Here is a 19396-nt window from a genome sequence, read left to right on the forward strand (position 1 = left end):
CAATAAACGTATGATTTTTATAGCGTCTCTTATTAAAGGCACGAAGAACAGGGTGTTTCGCACCCAAGGTTCTTATTGTGCAATTCAGCGAGTTAATGGATGCATAAAACGCTTTAGGACAGCTCAGTTTTATGGTTCGCACTCACCTTAACGGCAATATAAATAGAAACTTCCCTGATATTAGACAGCGGAGGATAAAGTCTTCCTTGGGCGAGTTCTTCATCCGTTAACTGCTCTGCCAAGGCCTGAGGTAGAAAAACAACCAGCTTCTAGTGGTTGAATTCCAAACGAGATCAATAAGACGCTAAAAAGCATGTTGTTAGTATTATAGTGCCCTGAAAGCACTCGAATAACGCAGCCGAAATCTCGACATCCTCAAAGATCGACTCCGCAATGTGTCCATATCAGCAAATTCAGCTTATAAGCATTTAGCAAAATAAAACAGTATTTTTTTGGAGGCTGAACTACCCATAACCATGACAAATAGAAGAATATAAGATCCATGTGTGTTTGGCCAGTTGATTTGGTTGTATTTCCATGTGGTGGGTTCTCCCGCTCCTGAATGGAAGAGCAGGAGAGGATGGAACCACGACCACACCACCGTCACCAAACCAAGCGCTGGGCAGGATGAGGCGGCAACGGATGGATCGAAACATTTCCTATTTCGTTTCTAAATGAAATTTGCAATGGAAGCTGCTATTTTTCACCGAAAATCTATTTGGTTTTCACCGAGGGGCTATAAAACCAACGGGAAACCCCAGAGTTTCAGCCCATTGTGCCCCAGCGTGTTCTGCTACCACACTTACCTTAGCGGCCTCTAGGAAAACCTTATCGCTGATATGTCGCACGCTGCTGAGGATCACGGCCAGAGCCACGCCTGCAATACAATTAATGCCAATTAGGGCCACGGCATTTCCAAATACGCAGCCGAGATGCCACGAGTCGCCCAGAGTGTTATTTTTATCTAGATCAGGCTTTGGCTACCAAAGGTCAGACCCTGTGGTCCCTTAAATCTGTGATTTTGATGTCTATTTTCTCCCTCCTCTTCCAAAATAAGTAGAAGAACCCAAAATGCAGCAGCTTTCAAAGCCTTTAATATGAAACACTCTTTTGTTTTAGTGAGCTCGCTGTGTGCATGTCACATCCATCCTTATTTGCCTTCATTTATTCTTCTGATTTGAGTTCTAGGCTTTAAATGCTGGTGACACCTCTTCACGCTGCTCCGCTAACTGTTCCTAATATAGCGATGGAACCAAAGAAGTGCGAATAGCCTGAGGTTCAAGATTTAAAGGAGATCATTCTATTTATTACCTGGAAATATATAAGCATTGTTTCCTTGGCCTGGTTTGAAGGTCCGTCCGTCCGGCAGAGTCACCAGCTCGAAGGGGCTGCCGCTGGCAAACAAGCAACGGCCCTAAGAATCCAAAGAAATCAAGTATTTGTGTTAAACCGTGATTAAAAGCATCAATGAGCCACAAGTCCCATGACCATAGGGACTGTACAAAGGGTCTATTTACCGTTCTTGTGAAAAAGGGGTTTAATCAGCACGAAATATTAAAATAAATGGAGAATTTGGAGCGTCAAATAAACCCTCAACCAAAGGCCAAAGACCAAAAGGCAACAAAGATTAAAACACAACCAAAGCCCACGCGATACCCAGTGGTGCTAAAGCATGGTCGGGGTTTTACAGGTGCCATCTAGTGGAAAAATAATAAGGAATAAAAGATAAGTAATAATATTTTCGTTTCCTTACTGACTTCCTAAGATTCTTTTAGCCTAAGGTTTTATATCGGTCAGGATTAGGCTGTTCCTAAGGCCTGGAGACACATGGGGCTGATAAACTTTATTAGTTAAATGACAAAGTCAAGTCACTGAGGATCTTCTAAGTAATTAGCGTATCTTAAAGGGAAGAACGTCATTAATTTTCAAGGATGAACTATAGGTAAGCTGAGTACGTTGCATTATGAAAACAGACATTAGATATGGAGAAAAGCCTGAAGACCCAGCGACGGTACAAAATTTATTAATAAGGCCTGGAATAAAATTACACCTGTTCGTTTACTGTAAAAACCGCAAGAAGTAATTAGGCTGGTCTGATAGTGCTGCTGGTCTCCTTCAATCCAAGATGCCTGTAGATCTTTATGCCAGCTAAATGAATTAAAATTAGAAAGTCTTTTAACGAGGCCCACACCTGGAGAATGCAGGCAGGGGAGAGAACACAGAAACCTGGAGCCTGCCATGTAAAGAAAAGGCATTTTCAGGCAAAATGTTCAATTTAGTGCTCTGTCTGCCTGCTGCTCCCTTGTTCCTACCCCAGCTCCGTTCCCTTCTCTCCACTCGCTCCAGCACCTCAAGGCCTTTCTTGGGAGGTGATCCCGCCACCCCTCTGACCACCATTTTGAGCTCTGAGGTGATTCTGGCACCCTCAGGGCTGCCAGTTTGAGCCCTGAGGTGATTCTGTTGCCCCCAGGGCCACCATTTTGAGCCCTGAGGTGACTCTGGTGCCCCTGGTGCTGCCATTTTGAGCCCTGAGTTGGTTCTGGTACCCCCAGGGCAGACATTTTGAGCCCTGAGGTGATTCTGGTGCCGCCATTTTGAGCCCTGAGGTGATTCTGGTGCTCCCAGGGCCGCCATTTTGAGCCCTGAGGTGATTCTGGTGCCCCCAGGGCAGCCATTTTGAGCCCTGAGGTGATTCTGGTGCCCCCAGGGCAGCCATTTTGAGCCCTGAGGTGATTCTGATGCTGCCATTTTGAGCCCTGAGGTGATTCTGGTGCCGCCATTTTGAGCTGTTTCCTCTCATCCTGCCACTTGTTCCTTGGGAGAAGGGACTTAGCAAAACATCATTCTTTGAAAATCAACACTTCTTTTCAAACCACCTCCATTTATTTTTGCCAGAAGCCAAGAAACCTCTGTATTATTCTGTCAGTAAGTCCACGTAATAATAAAATCATTTGAGTTCTTGCGTTCTGCCGCTCAGCAAACAGTTCTATCACTAAGGGCCAAGAGGAGGACATTTATAAATGTGACATACCTCTGTCAACGTATACGCTTCCTCTGCTGTGCATTCCGCTTTCACCGTGGGGTTACTCAGTGCAAATATTATGGGGCGCTCATTGATAGAGGCCATCGCTTTAATTACGTCCTGAGAGAAGAGCCGCCCAGCTCCCGCCACTCCTGAAGCAAAGGTAAAATAGAATCAATATTTGACCCCCTCGGGACAGGTGACAGTAGATTCACTTCATGTCACCCTTAAAGACTCGGAACGAAGCATTATTTTATGTGATTTTTTGGGGATTAATCGGTGTAAAGAACGCTTATTACTGCTCTGGGTAAGAAAGCGGGAACTCCATGCTCTCCCCATCTTTAATTGGGTGTTATGGGTATTTCTGACCCCACACAGGTACAAATGCAGATAACAGGTCACAAACTCAGGGTAGCTGCTCAGCCAAAACCCTTTTATTTTCCAAATAAATCAGAGTTGTACCAGGAAATACCTGTAATCCTATCCGACCTCTGTTATAAATCGCTACCTACGTATGTCAGTGGTTTAAAAGCTATGAAATATCTCCTTCCAGATTCTGCCCAGAAAAGCCGACTGCAAATTAAATCGAGCAAACGATGGGTAGGCAGAAACAAAAATAACCTTACTTACCAATGATAGCCGAAGGCCGAAGTACATTCACCGCCTCTACAAATGTCTTTGGTATCTGCTCTGGAGCCGGATGCGTAAATGGTTCTTGATTGGAATCGACCTTTTGTTCTCGGCCCTGTGGATAAAAAGGCGATTCTTTTATGATGGGGACATAGAAAGCAGCGTAATGTTGTATTTCAAGGCACGGTGCGTCCCTACCTGAACCAGTAAACCGTATTTGTCGAACATCCATATTCTCCCGTAGGCTTCCTCAGCAGAAACTCCGCTTTCCATCATGGCCATAACGATGAGGTTCGCGATTCCCAGGGCGGCCTTGGGGATAAAAGGACTTTTGGTTTCGAACGAGTCACAAAAGAGGTTTGTTATCTGGTTAAGAACCCCAGAAAAATCATTGAAGCGCTTTGTGCTTCTCTCCCCGATGCATTTAATGCTTTGTGTTAATGTATTTCAGCAACGTTCTGCAATGGAATTCAGACTGTGAACGTCCAGAAATCCAGTTTAATGTCTTGTTGTTCTGGGGTTTTAAGCAAACTCACCTCTCCTGCTCCAAGGAACAGCACTTTCTGCTCCGCAAGTGGTTTTCCTGTGGCTTTCTGTGCTGCCAACAGTCCCGCCAGGGCCACTGACGCCGTCCCTGGAAAAACAGAACAGATCAGCAAATTTGCTGCTGACACCAAGTTGGGAGGGAGTGTGGAGCTGCTGGAAGGCAGGAGGGCTCTGCAGAGGGGTCTGGAGAGACTGGAAAAATGGGCCCATTCCAATGGGATGAAGTTCAACAAGGCCAAGTGGCGGGTGCTGCCCTTTGGCCACAACAACCCCTGCAGCGCTCCAGGCTGGGCACAGAGTGGCTGGAGAGCAGTCAGGCAGAAAGGGACCTGGGGGGACTCATGGACAGGAAGCTCAACAGGAGCCACCAGTGTGCCCAGGTGGCCAAGAAGGCCAATGGGATCCTGTCCTGGATCCAAACCAGCGTGGTCAGCAGGACAAGGGCAGTGATCCTTCCCCTGTGCTCTGCATTGGGGAGGCCACACCTGGAGTGTTGTGTTCAGTTCTGGGCCCCTCAGCTCAGGAAAGAGATTGAAGTGCTGGAGCGGGTGCAGAGAAGAGCAACAAGACTGGGGAAGGGACTGGAACACAAGCCCTATGGGGAGAGGCTGAGGGAGCTGGGCTTGTTTAGTCTGGAGAAGAGGAGGCTTAGAGCTGAGCTCAGCACTCTCTAGAACTACCTGAAGGGCAGTTCTAGCCAGGTGGGGATTGGTCTCTTCTCCAGGCAGTCAGCAATAGGACAAGGGGGCATGGGCTTAAATCTAGGCTGGAGATTAGACAGCAATTCTTTGCAGAGAGAGTGGTCAGGCATTGGAATGGCTGCCCAGGGAGGTGCTGGACTCACCGGCCCTGGAGGTTTTTAAACTGAGCTTGGCCATGGCACTTAGTGCCATGATCTAGTCAATGGACTGGAGTTGGACCAAGGGTTGGACCTGATGATCTCTGAGGTCTTTTCCAACCCAGTCCATTCTGCCATCTCAGGAGATCTGAACCGATCCCCACAGCACGTTATGGTTTTACGTGCATTTTTTGCATCTATATGAAGGATGTAAAGGATATACCTTGAATATCGTCGTTGAAGGTACAATATTTCTCCCGGTATTTTCTTAAAAACCGGAACGCGTTGTGGTTTCCGAAGTCTTCAAATTGGATAAGCGTGTTCTGGCCGTACCTAGGGAACGGGGCAAATATTCCTATCACAAAACACGTAAAGAAACACAATCCTTTTAAAATAAACCCTGCACGTAATTCTCTTTGGAAAGAGGACGCCCCCAGGCCTTTCCCTGCTTCAAACAGCTCCATTCTGTGAATATTTAACTATAAGAACGTTTCAGGTCATGGAAAATCACTACAGAGCCGCGTCTTTTGACTTCTAGTCTTACCCTTACTCCTTAAATGATTATTTCAAGGCCGGTGTGTTATTTATTCTTTACTTCCCAGCAGTTTTGGCCATAATTCCATGTAGAATATTCAGTGTTGTACCTGTCTGTAATGGCTTCCATAAATTCATCAATCAGGTCATCGTAGACCTGCGAGCGATCCCTTTTTTGGTACAGGCCCATGTAAAATGGATCTTTTAGGAGCGTCTGAAAGAGAAGAAAATGAAGGTAGCAGCAGAATTAAGCTTAGCTTAATACGCTAAGCGGAGCTCACCGTAACACCTTTCGCACCAAAGATACTGAATTTATAGCCTCCAGTCTATATTAACGCTCATTAATTTCAGTTGGTGATGGCAGCTCTTAAAATGGACCAAATCAATACTGCGAATAAACCGCTTTAAGAAATGCCTTAAAACATTTCCAGTTTCTTAAAGCCAAGTCGGCCTATTTTATAGCGTTCCAGTGTTTAATTTACTTCCAAACACATCATTTCGCTGACAAATCGATCCCGAACTCACAGTGTTATCCGTTCCAACATCGATACAGACGGGCAAGCATTTATCTGGATGAATTCCCGCACAGGCCGTATACAAACACAGTTTTCCTACTGGGATTCCCATCCCATATACGCCGAGGTCTCCAAGACCCAAGATTCTTTCTCCATCGGTGACAACGACGGCCTGAAAACAAAAGGTACAGTTATAAATTTATAAACTTCAGAGCGATATCAATTGTGGGTTTTTTTCCAGGTGAAAATTCAGGTACGTTTATACAGTCAAATAATAATTTACAGCTTATACAGTCAAATAATAGATAACAAGGAATATTTTACTCGAAGCAATAATGCTGAATGTTAGAGTCTATTAAGTTGGGTTTAGGATTTCCACTTGTAAATTTAAAATGTTTCAAATCATCATCACTCACCTCATCTCCCTTTGTGCTTCTCGACCCAACTGGGTCATACAAATTTTAATGGTACATGTTCATTATTATCTTAATTAGATGCCATCATCAATGCATTATTTAGTATTTACACTTGCGTCAAATACTAACGAAGCTTAAGCAGCTCAACTGAGATTAAATACGACAATTAAAAAGATATTAAACAGTGGTACCTTAACGTCGTTCTCCGGCCAGTTGTTCACAATTGACCTTATATGGCCTCTGTCTGAGATCGAAATAAATAATCCTCTGAAAGAAAGAAACCAAGAAATATTTGATAGGTGACGATTAGAAATTTCAGTTTTCTTCATTAAACTGAATGTCAAAGAGTAAATGCCCCCCTGTAAGGGTATGAGAAGGGAACATGATGCTAAGCCTGGCTTAGTGAGCTCGGCTCCCAAGGAACAAGCGCCAGGATGAGAAGAAACGGCCTCAAGTTGCACCAGGGGAGGTTGAGGTTGGAAATTTGGGATAATTCCTTCCACAAAGGGCTGTGGGGCATTGGAACAGGCTGCCCAGGGCAGTGCTGGAGTCACCAGCCCTGGAGGGGTTGAAAATACACACAGATGAGGTTCTTAGCGATGTGGTTTAGCGTTGGGTTACGGTTGAACTCCATCTTGAGGGTCTTTTCCAACCAGAACGACTCTGCAGTTCTACGGTTTAGCGGTGGACTCGGTTGTGTTGGGTTAACGCTTGGACTCGATGATCTTCACGGTCTTTTCCAACCAAAACGATTCTCTGATCCTATTTTGGACGCACTGAGCGTTTCTGAGTGTTGAGATTGACGATGCTCTTGTATTTCTCAGAGTGATTAACTCCGGTTCCACTGCTATATCTTCAGGTTCCTCCCGTGGTCTTGTGGCTCTTTGTTGAGCTGTCCTGGAGAGCTCAGGTGGCATTCAAGGCAAAAAGAGCTGCTGCTTTGGTGGATTTGATGATCTTGAGGGTCTTTTCCAACCCAAACGATTCTATGTGGTGCTTAGGGACATGGTGACCTTGGCAGTGTTGGGTTAATGGTTGGACTCGATGATCTTAAAGGTCTTTTCCAACCTAAACGATTCTCTGATTCACTGCAGAACATCCCAATAATCTTTCCAGCCCTGGGACCCTTTGTCATCAGCAGAAACACGTCGGTCGCAGCTTTGATTCTGCTGGGACCGCGTTTAAGCTGAGCTTCCTCCAGCAAATCCGCCATAGGGGTTTGTGCGCACTCGCGTTCCTGCCCCGAATTGGCACAAGTCTTGTGTAACCGAGTCCAAATGAAAATAAAACATTGACAAGCACGCAGAAAAAGTGATAAGCAAGATATATGTGTTATCCTTACTTTGGTCTCCTGAAGATGTGGCCATACTGGGAGCAGGCCAGGCCTACGGTTGGTGTGTACACAATCGGCATTAACCGCTCAATATCGTCTTGTAATACCCTATAGAACAATTTTTCATTCCTCTCTTGGATTCCCATGATGTAGATATACCTGAAATCAACCAAAACCATCAAAAAACCCCCAATTCATTTCACATTCATGCTTATTTAAAACGAAACACTGGCTGTGACACACCATGCATGCTAACGAGTTAATGCATAAACAGGCATTGGGATAATATAATATAATAAAGATAACGCACGGTTTTATTGCGGGACGCGGCTGGGAGTCTCGTTACTGTTAAAAACAATTATCAGCGGAAGAACTTTTCTTCACGAAATCAATAAACAACAAAATACATTGATATTAACGAACTACGCATCACGAGACTCCAAATTCTAACCCTGTAATTCCCTCCTAGCGGGATTAATAACGCACGATTGATGAAACCTCCAACAACTACAACCCCCAGTGAGGGCATAAAAACCTCGGTTCGTTATCCTCTTGCTATTTTTTAAAGCAATTTCCATTTACTTTTCCAAGGGGTCCGTCATTTTGGCCAAATTCTTATGGAAGCGTAAGGCCTGGATGTCTTGCGTCTCTATTTTAGGAGGTAGGAGCCCTTGCAAGCCGAGCATCTGCCGTTCGTGTAACGTGAAGGCCATACCCTGCGAATGAGAGAGAAACAATTAGCGTTTCTAATGATCATCTAATTTTATTTGCTATTTCTGACCAGCCGCTGCGTCCTCTTCTCATGGCAGGTGCCCCACCATAGAAAATTATATATATATATATATATATATATATATATATATAAAAGATACAATAGGTTGACCTTTATATTGACCTTCATTATATATCATTAAATATAGAACTCAAAAAACTATAATTATTATATATTTTCACTTCTATTTGAAGAGACTTTCCCATGTATTTGTATCACGCTCATCACAATAAATCTCGAGTTTGGAGGCTCTGCTTCATATAAATCAGCGTATTTGACTGGTTTTTAACTAATAAAATTACTCCTTTGGCAAAAATATCATTAAAGAGATTAATAATTTGTATATAATGTTTCTCTTTGCTTATTTAAATCACTTTTAATATTGTTTCGACTACGCAGCCATCCAGCTGCTCTTCCGTATTAACTCCCCATCTTGATTTAGTTTATTCCCATTTTTCCAGTCTATAGACAACTTGGATTTTCAGAGCTACAAGAACATGACCCACAGTGGATTTTTAAGTGGTATTAAGCTGTAATACTGTAATAATTTCAATTTAAGTCACTTTTTGGTGTCCTTTGACCCACGGTACAAGGTGTCCTTTCTCTTAGCGTTATCCACTGACTTTCACTGCAATTAATTTCCTTAATCCTCTTTACAGCTCAGAAAAACCAGGTGTCCCCTCAAAGGCGGATGGAAGAGAAAACCCAGCGCACTTCAAAGGCCGCAAATTAATTCGTTCGGCCACACGGAGACATTCATTGCAACAAGAAATTAAAAAATAAGGTGAGTAAAACGAAGCGTTGACAGTTCTTTTTTAGTTAAGACGAGCTCAAATAGAATCATAGCATCACAGTCTTTTAATCCACAGTTTTTACTGGCACTGAGAGCTCGGTTTGGTCTGAACTGAGCTCTGCTATGCAAAGCAAGCGGTTTAGGGAAGATATAATCAAATTACAGAAGCCCAGAATGTCAGGGATTGGAAGGGCCCTGGCAAGCTCACCCAGTCCAATCCCCCCATGGAGCAGGAACACCCAGATGAGGTTACACAGGAAGGTGTCCAGGCGGGTTGGAATGTCTGCACAGAAGGAGACTCCACAACCCCCTGGGCAGCCTGGGCCAGGCTCTGCCACCCTCACCAGGAACAAGTTTCTTCTCATATTTAAGTGGAACCTTTTGTGTTCCAGCTTGATCCCATTACCCCTTGTCCTGTCACTGGTTGTCACCCAGAAGAGCCTGGCTCCATCCTCCTGACACTCACCCTTTAGATATCTGTAAACATGAATGAGTCCCCCCTCAGTGTCCTCTTGTCCAGCTCCAGAGCCCCAGCTCCCTCAGCCTTTCCTCACACGGGAGATGCTCCACTCCCTTCAGCATCTTGGTGGCTGCGCTGGACTCTCTCCAGCAGTTCCCTGTCCTGCTGGAACTGAGGGGCCACAGCTGGACACAAGATTCCAGGTGTGGTCTCCCCAGGGCAGAGCAGAGGGGCAGGAGAACCTCTCGGACCTACTGACCACCCCCTTCTAACCCACCCCAGGTACCATTGGCTTCCTGGCCACAAGGGCCCAGTGCTGGCTCATGGTCACCCTGCTGTCCCCAGCACCCCCAGGTCCCTTTCCCCTACGCTGCTCTCTAATAGCTCATTCCCCAACTTACACTGGAACCTGGGGTTGTTCTGCCCAGATTCAAGACTCTACACTTGCCCTTGTTCTATTTCATTACATTTTCCCGCCCAGCTCTCCAGCCTGTCCAGGTCTCTGATGGCAGCACAGCCTCTGGCGTGTCACCACTCCTCCCAGCTTGGTGTCACCAGCAAACTTGCTGACAGTCACTCTATTCCCTCGGCCAAATCACTGATGAATATCTTGAACAATCCCGGCCCCAGCACTGCCCCTGAGGCACTGCACTAGATCCAGGCCTCAACTGGACTCTGCCCATTGACCACGACTCTCTGGCTTCTTCCCTTCAGCCAGAGATGTTTCTCAGTATAGAATTTGGAAATCTCCCCTGATTTCTCCCCTCCATTTTTTGAATTCAATTGCATATCTTTATTCTTCCCGAAACAGAATCATATATATACCGGAGGGTTTGGATGATTCAGTCTGTGAAACCACCCAGGTTATTAAACTTTTCAAGATCTCTACAGGCAAAGACGCCACCGGTTCTTGTGCCACCTCCGGATGTGCGGAACCACCTATAAATCAGTACAAAACCCCAAAACCAGACTTAACTAACCCAGTTTAATGAGGCGCAATATTACCCGCCACCTTTGGCTCTTATGGCACCTTTTCAGCGAGGCGATAAAAGCCGGTTACAGATTAAACAGCCCCGTCTTTCCGCGTTTAATTCCCTTTAAAAGCACGCAGATCTCTAGGTATTTCTACCTTTCGAAAGTCAATGTAAATCTTCCATTTCTAGCACTTTCTAGGATCTTTATTGACGGTCAATTGGCAACTGCTGGTGGTATTTCAAGCTCTATCCTATTGATTTTGTCCAATTCGCTTGAACTTTGGGTTGGTTTTATTTTCGTTGGGTTTTTAATCTGAATCAGAAACACGTTGTTTGGATATTTCCCGGGAGTCAGAGAAGTCACGTCCATCTTCATTAATAGAACAATTAAACAATTTAATCTCGCAGCATTTCTAAGTATTCAGGAAGGTGTAGATGACAATAAATTGGGCTGAAAAAGCTCAGAATGAATAGGGATTAAACTGTGATTTATGGTCTATATAAGCTGGGACAGTTCTCTGGGATTAAACCACCGCTTGTGACCCCACCAGTGAATTTAATTTATCATGTATTCCTGCACACAAGTGCCCAAGCATATGCACAAAGAAACTAAACCTATGAATAATGTTCCAGGGTGAAGATCAAGACTATTCATGGTCGAAGGGTCAGGGATCATCTAGAAGAAATCCTGGTCCTTGAGTGCGAAGCTGAAGCATTATCGCTACATAAATACCATTTTAATTGCCGGCGCTAGACAAATTAGATTGTCCGAAGAGCATCCCGAATGCCCAACGAGCTCCAAATGCTGCCAGCAGAATAAAAGGTCCTGGAGCCAATTAAATGTAACTCGAATCCCTGCAGAAATCAAACATCATGGAAGACAGTAAACACGCACGGATGCCAGCGATGCAGTTACAGTATGTTCCGCGATTGTTTGGCTGCGACATCAAGGGCGTTACCGATATAGCTCGTGACCTTTTTCCGAGCCGCCCTGACAATAAACTCAGTTTCAAGCGTATAAACCTCAACCAGCCCATGTAGGCGGAGTACAGACCTGAAGGAGACAGGTAAGGATGGGGGAATAAGATAACAATATGTGTATTTTATATATATATATCGCACTGTGAGCAAGGAGAACACAAAGGGTAAAGCACTTTGCACCATTTATTGGGTTTGTTGCGTAATCAGCACTTGAAAAAAGCTTCCAGGCCTTGAAATCGTTTCCAGTGGCACATCCAAGTTGTCTGGAGCCCCGAAAAGTCTCGAGATACTCTGATAAATCACACCAATCTATTCTTTTCTCCTTCTCCAACATGAAAATCCCCATTTGATTTTCACAGTCGGGCTCTAAACTTCCCAGCTCGCTCTTCATATTCACAACCTGCGTATTGAGGCATCGTGCAAGAAATGGTAAGAAATGTGACTATAGGTCTATATTTTCTACTTCTTCCCGTCTTTTCAGGATATTTGGGAATCATTTTTTGCCAAAAAAACACATTGGAGCCAAACATTTAAGAAAAAAAGGATAAAGTTATGCAAGTCCAGCTCCGATAGCTCAGGAAATATTGTTAGAGGCAGTTCAATTTGTCACCTTTCTTGGCCACTTTAGCCAGCTCAGCTCAAATATCAAAAGGCCTCGTCTCATTTCTTACGTGGTTTAGTTTACGCGTTAATTGTTTCGATATTTCTAAAGGGATAAAAATTGGGGGAACAGCAAAACTTTCGTGAAGGGAAAGAATAAAAAATACACTTTCCTAAGAGAAGTTGCGACGCATGGAATGAATATAATGTTTATTTGCCAGGCGAGCTCCATTCAAGGCTTATTTTTAGATGCTCTCTGCCCGACTCTCTGCACGGGGATGTTTTTTTATTGATGTGGCTCAGGCCCAATTCACAGTCACAGACTGAGTGGGGAACTAAGCAAGACTAAATTCACAATTAACCTTTGCAAGCTATGAACTTAAGGCTTTTCATCCGCCAAAGCTTGACTTGGATTCCACCAGCCCCAAAACGACGCCGGTGAGGAGCAAGAATTCTGTATTCGGTAGAAAGAAGCGGTCGGGTTGTGGAAATCGCTGTGAATTACACAGAATGGACTGGGTTGGAAAAGACCTCAGAGATCAAGTCCAAGCCTTGGTCTAACTCCAGTCCATTGACTAGATCATGGCACTAAGTGCCATGGCCAAGCTCAGTTTAAAAACCTCCATGGCCGGCGAGTCCAGCACCTCCCTGGGCAGCCATTCCAATGCCTGACCACTCTCTCTGTGAAGAATTGCTGTCTAATCTCCAGCCTAAATTTCCCCTGGTAGAGTTGAAGCCCATGCCCCCGTTAAATAACGGCGCTCCAAACCTTGTTCGTCCGCGGGTTTAGCATCAGCGGTTTGCCTTTCTCTTTGGTGTGTGCGCCGCGCCGCGCCATCGCGCAGGGACCGGCGGCTGCTCGGAGGCGAGAAAACATCGTTTCTTCCTTTTCTACCGCCCCTGGGAAAAGGAAAAGAAAAGAATTCAGAGTAACGTCGCTATTTGGTTTCAAAGAGACATGAGGAATGGAAACCTTGCCAGCGCTACAAACAGATGTTGCTTGTAACACGATAATTCCAGCCTAAACCAGCCAGCAGTGGCCTAAACCCAACTAGAACTAAGGGCTGCTGAAAATCAGGATCGGAACAGCAAGATTAAATCGGTGCCGCAAAACAACCGGCCTTTAGGTTCAGTCTTAAGTGGTTTTCATTGTGGGTTTGATATCGTTAGGCGATCACGAATCCATCTCGATCCATACAGGTGAGGTTAAAAATGATGCGTAATTTGAACAAGGAGTTCAAAAGTAGGCCGAGCATCACCACACCTTATCTTCCTCTAATGAAATTCAAATTACTTCCTCGGAACTAACGAGCATTTCAAGACTGTGGCCCAGATTTCTCCTCGTTTAATCAATTAACTCTCTAATCAACAAGAGAAAAAGACTTAGAAGCGCCAAGAGCTCCGTGGTGACAAGAACAAGCCACCTGCCCAAACCCTTTGGATTTAAGGCCTCAAGAAGGAGGTTTTTAAGGAGATTAAAGGGTTGGGTGACGCCGCTTTGCGTTTTTAAGGGGTTTATGGTGGGGTTTGTAGAGGTCAGGCTGGAGACGGTGGTGGTTTAAGCAGAAGAAAAAGGAATTAGGGCTTGACAACAGTAAGGACTAAACAAGCCTGCGTGCACCACCAAACTGCTAATTTTTGGCTAATTACCACGTCCACGCTGTGTCGTGATTTAAGCGAATTAAACTCTCCGGCCCAGCAGCCAACGGGTGGCGTCTGTGCCTTATCAGGAGGCGTCTGGCCAGGTCAAACTCATCACCAACGTGCACAAACGCCCTTATCTAGGAGCAAACGTTTCGCCGCCGCAATTCCGGATTCGTGAACATTGCAAAAGCCGCTCGGAAGGGAAATTTCACCCGACTTTTTACAAGGGACGTCGCTCAGTCGAGCCGCTGATTAAAGCGAGGTCCTTAATTCTAAGTAGCATCTCTCACCAGCAACTTGCGCTGGATGACTTTGCAGCCTAGAAATATAAGTCAGTGAAATCCTGTGGAAATAAACAGTTCCAGTCGTTCTTCCGTGCACAGAAACTACCAGGACCTATGAGTTAAAAGCAGCTTGTTCTTGACAACACAAATTGGAATTATCCATTCCAGACCATATAGTTCGCACAGTTTCTAATATTTAAGGCCTCTTCCTTTTTTATTGGGTTGGTTTGGCGGTGCTTAAAGACATTATTGTCTCTTCTGTAGCCACATCAATCTATCCAGTAATATACACTATCCCAAGCCTGGTGGGGATGCACCACTAGTCTAGTCTCTAATTAATTTTTAATAAAGAGACAAGCCTTGCTTAGCCAAGTATGACACAAAGCAGGCACACGCGAGCTGGCTTCATCACTTCAGGAATGATAAAGCAGGCTAGAATTATTACATTAGCTTTAAACGTCTCTCCCGATGAGATTTCTGCTTCAAGAAAGCAACATTTCCCTGTGTCCCGCGCTTTGCGGATCAAGGCGATAATTCAGTTTTATATCGGGAGCATCCCCATGCAAACTCATTTTAAATGATGTTTCTAACGTACCTCGACATCTGCAGGTTATAAGGAACAAACATCCGGGGGGGTGTCACTAATAAAACGCTTGGCAGCGGTAAGCGGGTCATATTGAAACTGCTTTTCGTCCCTTTTATTCTGAGGGAACTGATTCAACAAGGAGAAAAGTTGTTTGGAAGGTTCTTAAGTGAATAAGTTCACAACTTGAGGGTTGAAACATTCCACTCCCAGTAGTAAAGGTAAACGCATCTCCATACACAGGACTAAAGCCTTTCCTGCAGAAGCCTCGGAAAGATGCGGAAATAACCAGAAAGCCGCTTATATTCCAGAGAACTGGTAACCACCTGTCTTAGAGCTCTTCATTACCAAATCTAGATTGTTTTGGATAGATTTAAGAGAGAAACGAGGATGTTCCAACATGCTTACAAAAGGGAGAATCCTCAGCCATAAGCACGAGCTGCTGGCTAATTCAGAATTAATCACCTTTAGCGATTAACCCCTTATAAACCTCACTGTGCGCTAAAGGTTGGACTCCTTAAAAGCTTCCTGCTTAAATCCCAGAAGAATCTGAAAAACTACGTGTATATAACTAGTCACCAGCTCCTTCTGTTGCGATAAAGGTGCTGCCACCAGTAGTAAGGACGAACGTTGAATTAGTACACACAGAAACACGGCGCACGACCACGCGTTTTGGCAGCTTCCTTTCTCAGTTTAGGGACCAAACCAGCTTTGAGTCTTGTCTGCATTCACGCTGCTGACACAGAAGCATTTCCAACAGCCGCTTCTTCAAACGGCCAAGACGCAAAACCCGAGGACCACGGGTCTAAAATAAATATAAACTAAAAATACCAGGCGGCGTTTCCCCTCCGGCCGCCGCACCGGCAGCTCTGGCGCTTCGCAACTTTTGCCTTTATAGGTTTTAAGGCCACAAGAGTTCGGCGCTGAGGAGCTGGGGATGTGGGAACTCGGGTTTGTTCTCTGAGGGTGGCGGCGGAATTTGTCACCCATTTTGACAGCTGGTAAACACACAGCGGGTAAAGCGACGCACGGCCTGTTTCTCCTAAAACGAAACAGCCGCCCTTGGTGGTTCCCACCTGCCGGGCCCAGGGCAGCGGTCCCGGTGTCCCCCGGGGGAGTTCCCCGCAACAGGCCGAACCTTGGGGCCTCCCAAAAAACGGGGTTTGGGGGGGTGGGGAAGGGCGAGCTGCTGCTTTGGTGTGACCTCAATGGGCGGCAGGGGACACGGAGCTCCCTCCATCCTCCGGCCCCTCGCTCCCCGGCGGCCCCGCGGCCCCGCCCGGCGGGACGGGGCTGCTCCACGGCCGGGCCCGGCCGGTCCTGCCCCCCGCAAGGGCCGGAGCACCGAGAGAACGGGGTCTCCTCACCCTGGCTACACGTAGGGCCCGGGGGGGAGACGTTTGAAAGGCTCTGGAGAAAACGCCCCCGGGATACGCGTGTGGGAAGAGACACCTTCCGTACGCCACTGCAATTCTAAAATTGTTACCAGAGCGGGATCTACCTCCTCCTGCAGCTGCTGCCCTCTGAGTGATGCTGGCCGAGGAAGCTGTTTCTATTGTGCAACAGCACCTCCCATCCGCCGGAGCTCCGTCCGCCTCGGAACCCAACACTGAATGGAGCAAACAAGGAGGCACCAGGGAGGGACACCCCGGAGGGCGGGGCGTTCCCCGTGACTGACAAGGCAGCGCAGCCAGTGAGACGGAAAATTCCCACCGGTCCAAAGCGGCGCTCAGCCAATGAGATATCCTTCCTGCGGCTCCCCGCCCTGACAGAGCGGACAGATGGCCAATCAGCGAGGAGGGGGCGGGTTTGGGGTTGTGTGAGGGAATGGCGGTTGTTCGGGGACGAGGAGAAGCCGTTCTCCTCCATATAGCGCATTTACCTTTAATACTGGGGGCCCTCCCAATAAAACAAACAATAAAATCAATAATATGAACACATCTTGTCAAAAATCCTGCTTCCACAGTACAAGATAATGGACTTTCTGATGCTTAAGAGCTTTTCCAAAGCAAGGCTGTAACACGGATCAATTTAATCCGCTCTCTATTTGTCCTGGGAAAACTACGCTAGAATTACAAGTTATTCACAGAACATCTGCTCTTTTTACAGAGCTGTTCTGAAGAGATTCTCCTTTGAACTCAACCTTTATTTGCTGAGTGTTTCAAGCCTCAAGTTGTGAAGTTGCTTTACTTCAGAACTTTACATCCAACCTTGTTGGTCACCTCAGAAAAAGAGGGAATCATCCTCTGAAATAAACCTCATTTTTTGTAATAATCTAGGGCTATTTGTCCTAACACCCGTCTCACCTTAATTGAAATTATATATAATTGAAATTATACTTCATTGAAATTAATTATACAGCGTTTGGAAACGAAAGGTTTGATGGTTTAAAACGCAACTGCTCAGCTCACCTGAGATTTTGTCCTTCTCTCCAATTACATCCAATTATCCAAAATGCTAAAGCTGTTCATTCTCTTCCGGCACCTAACGAGATATAAATCATTAGATGTACAGACAAGCGCCGCGCCGGAGTTGCTATAGGAACTGTAACAATAAATATCTAAAGCCGCTTAATCAAAACCTCCTCTTCTAATCGTGATTTTGAGGCGTATCGTGAAGTGCATATTCTGCACTTGATATTCTGCATTTTCAACCCCTGATATTTAAGTCTGCCTAAGTCTTGCCCAACTTATCTAACGAACAATTAACGCCTTGCTGCAATATAAACTTCCCCGGGAGAGAATGATTGTCTAAAACCTGTGTCGTAATATGAAAAACCTTCCCCCCAGGGAATGGGATTTGCTGCAAGGTCTAAAGCAATTTTTACAATGACAGAGAGATATTATTTCCAGCCAGCATCTTGTGCATCAGCATTTTTCTCCCAGAAGCCCGTTGGTAGTGGTTAAATCCTCTCCTAAATCTGGACTTTGGTCCTGATCCGAGTATTTCAAGAGGGAGGTTGGTGTGGTGAGGAGCTCTGGACCGTGATTTGTGTCTTAACGAATCTTAAACTTCCGCAGGTGGGCGGCACCATCGTGGAGCGACGTTGTGATACGGATCAGCCTTCTACCTGACACCCCAACCTGGACCTGATAACCCAACCTGGACCTGGTAGCCCAAACCGGACCTGATAGCCAACCTGGACCTCATAACCCAACCTGGACCTGATAGCCCAGACTGGACCTGATAGCCAACCTGGACCTCATAACCCAAACTGGACCTGATAGCCCAAACCGGACCTGATAGCCAACCTGGACCTCATAACCCAACCTGGACCTGATAGCCCAGACTAGACCTGGTGACCCAACCTGGACTTGGTAACCCAAATTGGACCTGGTAACCCAAACTGGACCTGATAAACCAACCCGGACCTGGTAACCCAACCTGGACCTGGTAACCCAACCTGGACCTGGTAACCCAAACTGGACCTCCTCACCCAACCTGGACCTGATAACCCAAACTGGACCTCATAACCCAAACTGGACCTGATAACCCAACTTGGACCTGATAACCAAAACTGGACCTGATAACCAAAATGGATCTAATAACACAAACTGGACCTGATAATCCAAACTGGGCCTGATAACCCAACCTGGACCTGATAACCCAAACTGGACTTGATAACCCAAACTGGACCTGGTAACCCACACTGGATCTGATAACCCAAACTGGACCTGATGACCCAAACTGGATCTGGTGACCAAAACTGGACCTGATAACCCAACCTGGACCTGATAACCCAAACTGGACTTGATAACCCAAACTGGACCTGGTAACCCACACTGGATCTGATAACCCAAACTGGACCTGATGACCCAACCCAGACCTGGTAACCTGAACTGGACCTGATAACACAAACTGGACCTGGTGACCCAACCTGGACTTGGTAACCCAACCTGGATCTGGTAACCCAAGCTGAACCTGATAACCCAAACTGGACCTGGTAACCTGACCTGGACCCGATAACCCAACCTGGACCTGGTAACCCAACCTGGACCTGATAACCCAACCCAGACCTGATAACCCAAACTGGATCAGCCCTCAATGTTCCTCCACTGTCCCGGCTCCGCTCTCTATTGTGGATCATCCTCGGGATAATTTTGCCTCTCCTTTCTGTAACATTCCCAGCTTCTCAAACAGGGGTTAACTACATGGTTCGATTAATCCTTCTATACAGAGGTGACCCTATTGACTCTTCACATTTACATTAAGATGCTATAGCAAACACTGGGCAGTAAAGAGGATTGTTACCTCAAGGCAGAAAAATAGTGCATTTTATTAGATTAATTCCACTAAAAGTCATTACCTCTCCCCAAAACCTTGACTCCTTTACCTCTTCAGAGCTACCACTAATTACCTTTACACTAATAGCGCAGATGTGACTCATATAACCGTGAACAGGCGTCGTAGTCAAACCAGCACAACAGGTTTGGCACTCGTGCTCTTTAATTTCTCCGCTTTTGATCCGGAG

The 19396-nt window shown here is 45.8% G+C and overlaps 1 protein-coding gene across 4 annotated transcripts in view; it reads right to left on the reverse strand.

Moving 5' to 3' along the window:
- The window catches only part of LOC135575225 (NAD-dependent malic enzyme, mitochondrial-like), a 22264-nt gene extending 4867 nt beyond the window's left edge, over nucleotides 1–17397 (reverse strand). Inside the window, exons 1-15 of one of the 4 annotated variants that reach the window (XM_065044635.1) lie at nucleotides 16427–16618; nucleotides 13184–13314; nucleotides 8417–8550; nucleotides 7844–7993; nucleotides 6693–6768; nucleotides 6096–6257; nucleotides 5681–5784; nucleotides 5260–5369; nucleotides 4189–4286; nucleotides 3851–3964; nucleotides 3653–3767; nucleotides 3032–3174; nucleotides 1312–1414; nucleotides 807–877; nucleotides 147–245 (exon numbers count right to left, since the gene is read on the reverse strand). In XM_065044635.1, the coding sequence (XP_064900707.1) occupies nucleotides 147–245; nucleotides 807–877; nucleotides 1312–1414; nucleotides 3032–3174; nucleotides 3653–3767; nucleotides 3851–3964; nucleotides 4189–4286; nucleotides 5260–5369; nucleotides 5681–5784; nucleotides 6096–6257; nucleotides 6693–6768; nucleotides 7844–7993; nucleotides 8417–8550; nucleotides 13184–13291 (1587 nt within the window). In that variant the 5' untranslated portion in view covers nucleotides 13292–13314; nucleotides 16427–16618. Of the gene's footprint in view, nucleotides 1–146; nucleotides 246–806; nucleotides 878–1311; nucleotides 1415–3031; nucleotides 3175–3652; nucleotides 3768–3850; nucleotides 3965–4188; nucleotides 4287–5259; nucleotides 5370–5680; nucleotides 5785–6095; nucleotides 6258–6692; nucleotides 6769–7843; nucleotides 7994–8416; nucleotides 8551–13183; nucleotides 13315–16411; nucleotides 16619–17336 lie in introns of those variants that run through there. The other 3 variants (XM_065044632.1, XM_065044634.1, XM_065044633.1) reach the window with 3 other exon arrangements.
- Nucleotides 17398–19396: the final 1999 nt, after the last annotated feature.

The sequence above is a fragment of the Columba livia genome, chromosome W (assembly GCF_036013475.1).
Source record: "Columba livia isolate bColLiv1 breed racing homer chromosome W, bColLiv1.pat.W.v2, whole genome shotgun sequence".
In the NCBI taxonomy this organism is placed as follows: Eukaryota; Metazoa; Chordata; class Aves; order Columbiformes; family Columbidae; genus Columba; species Columba livia.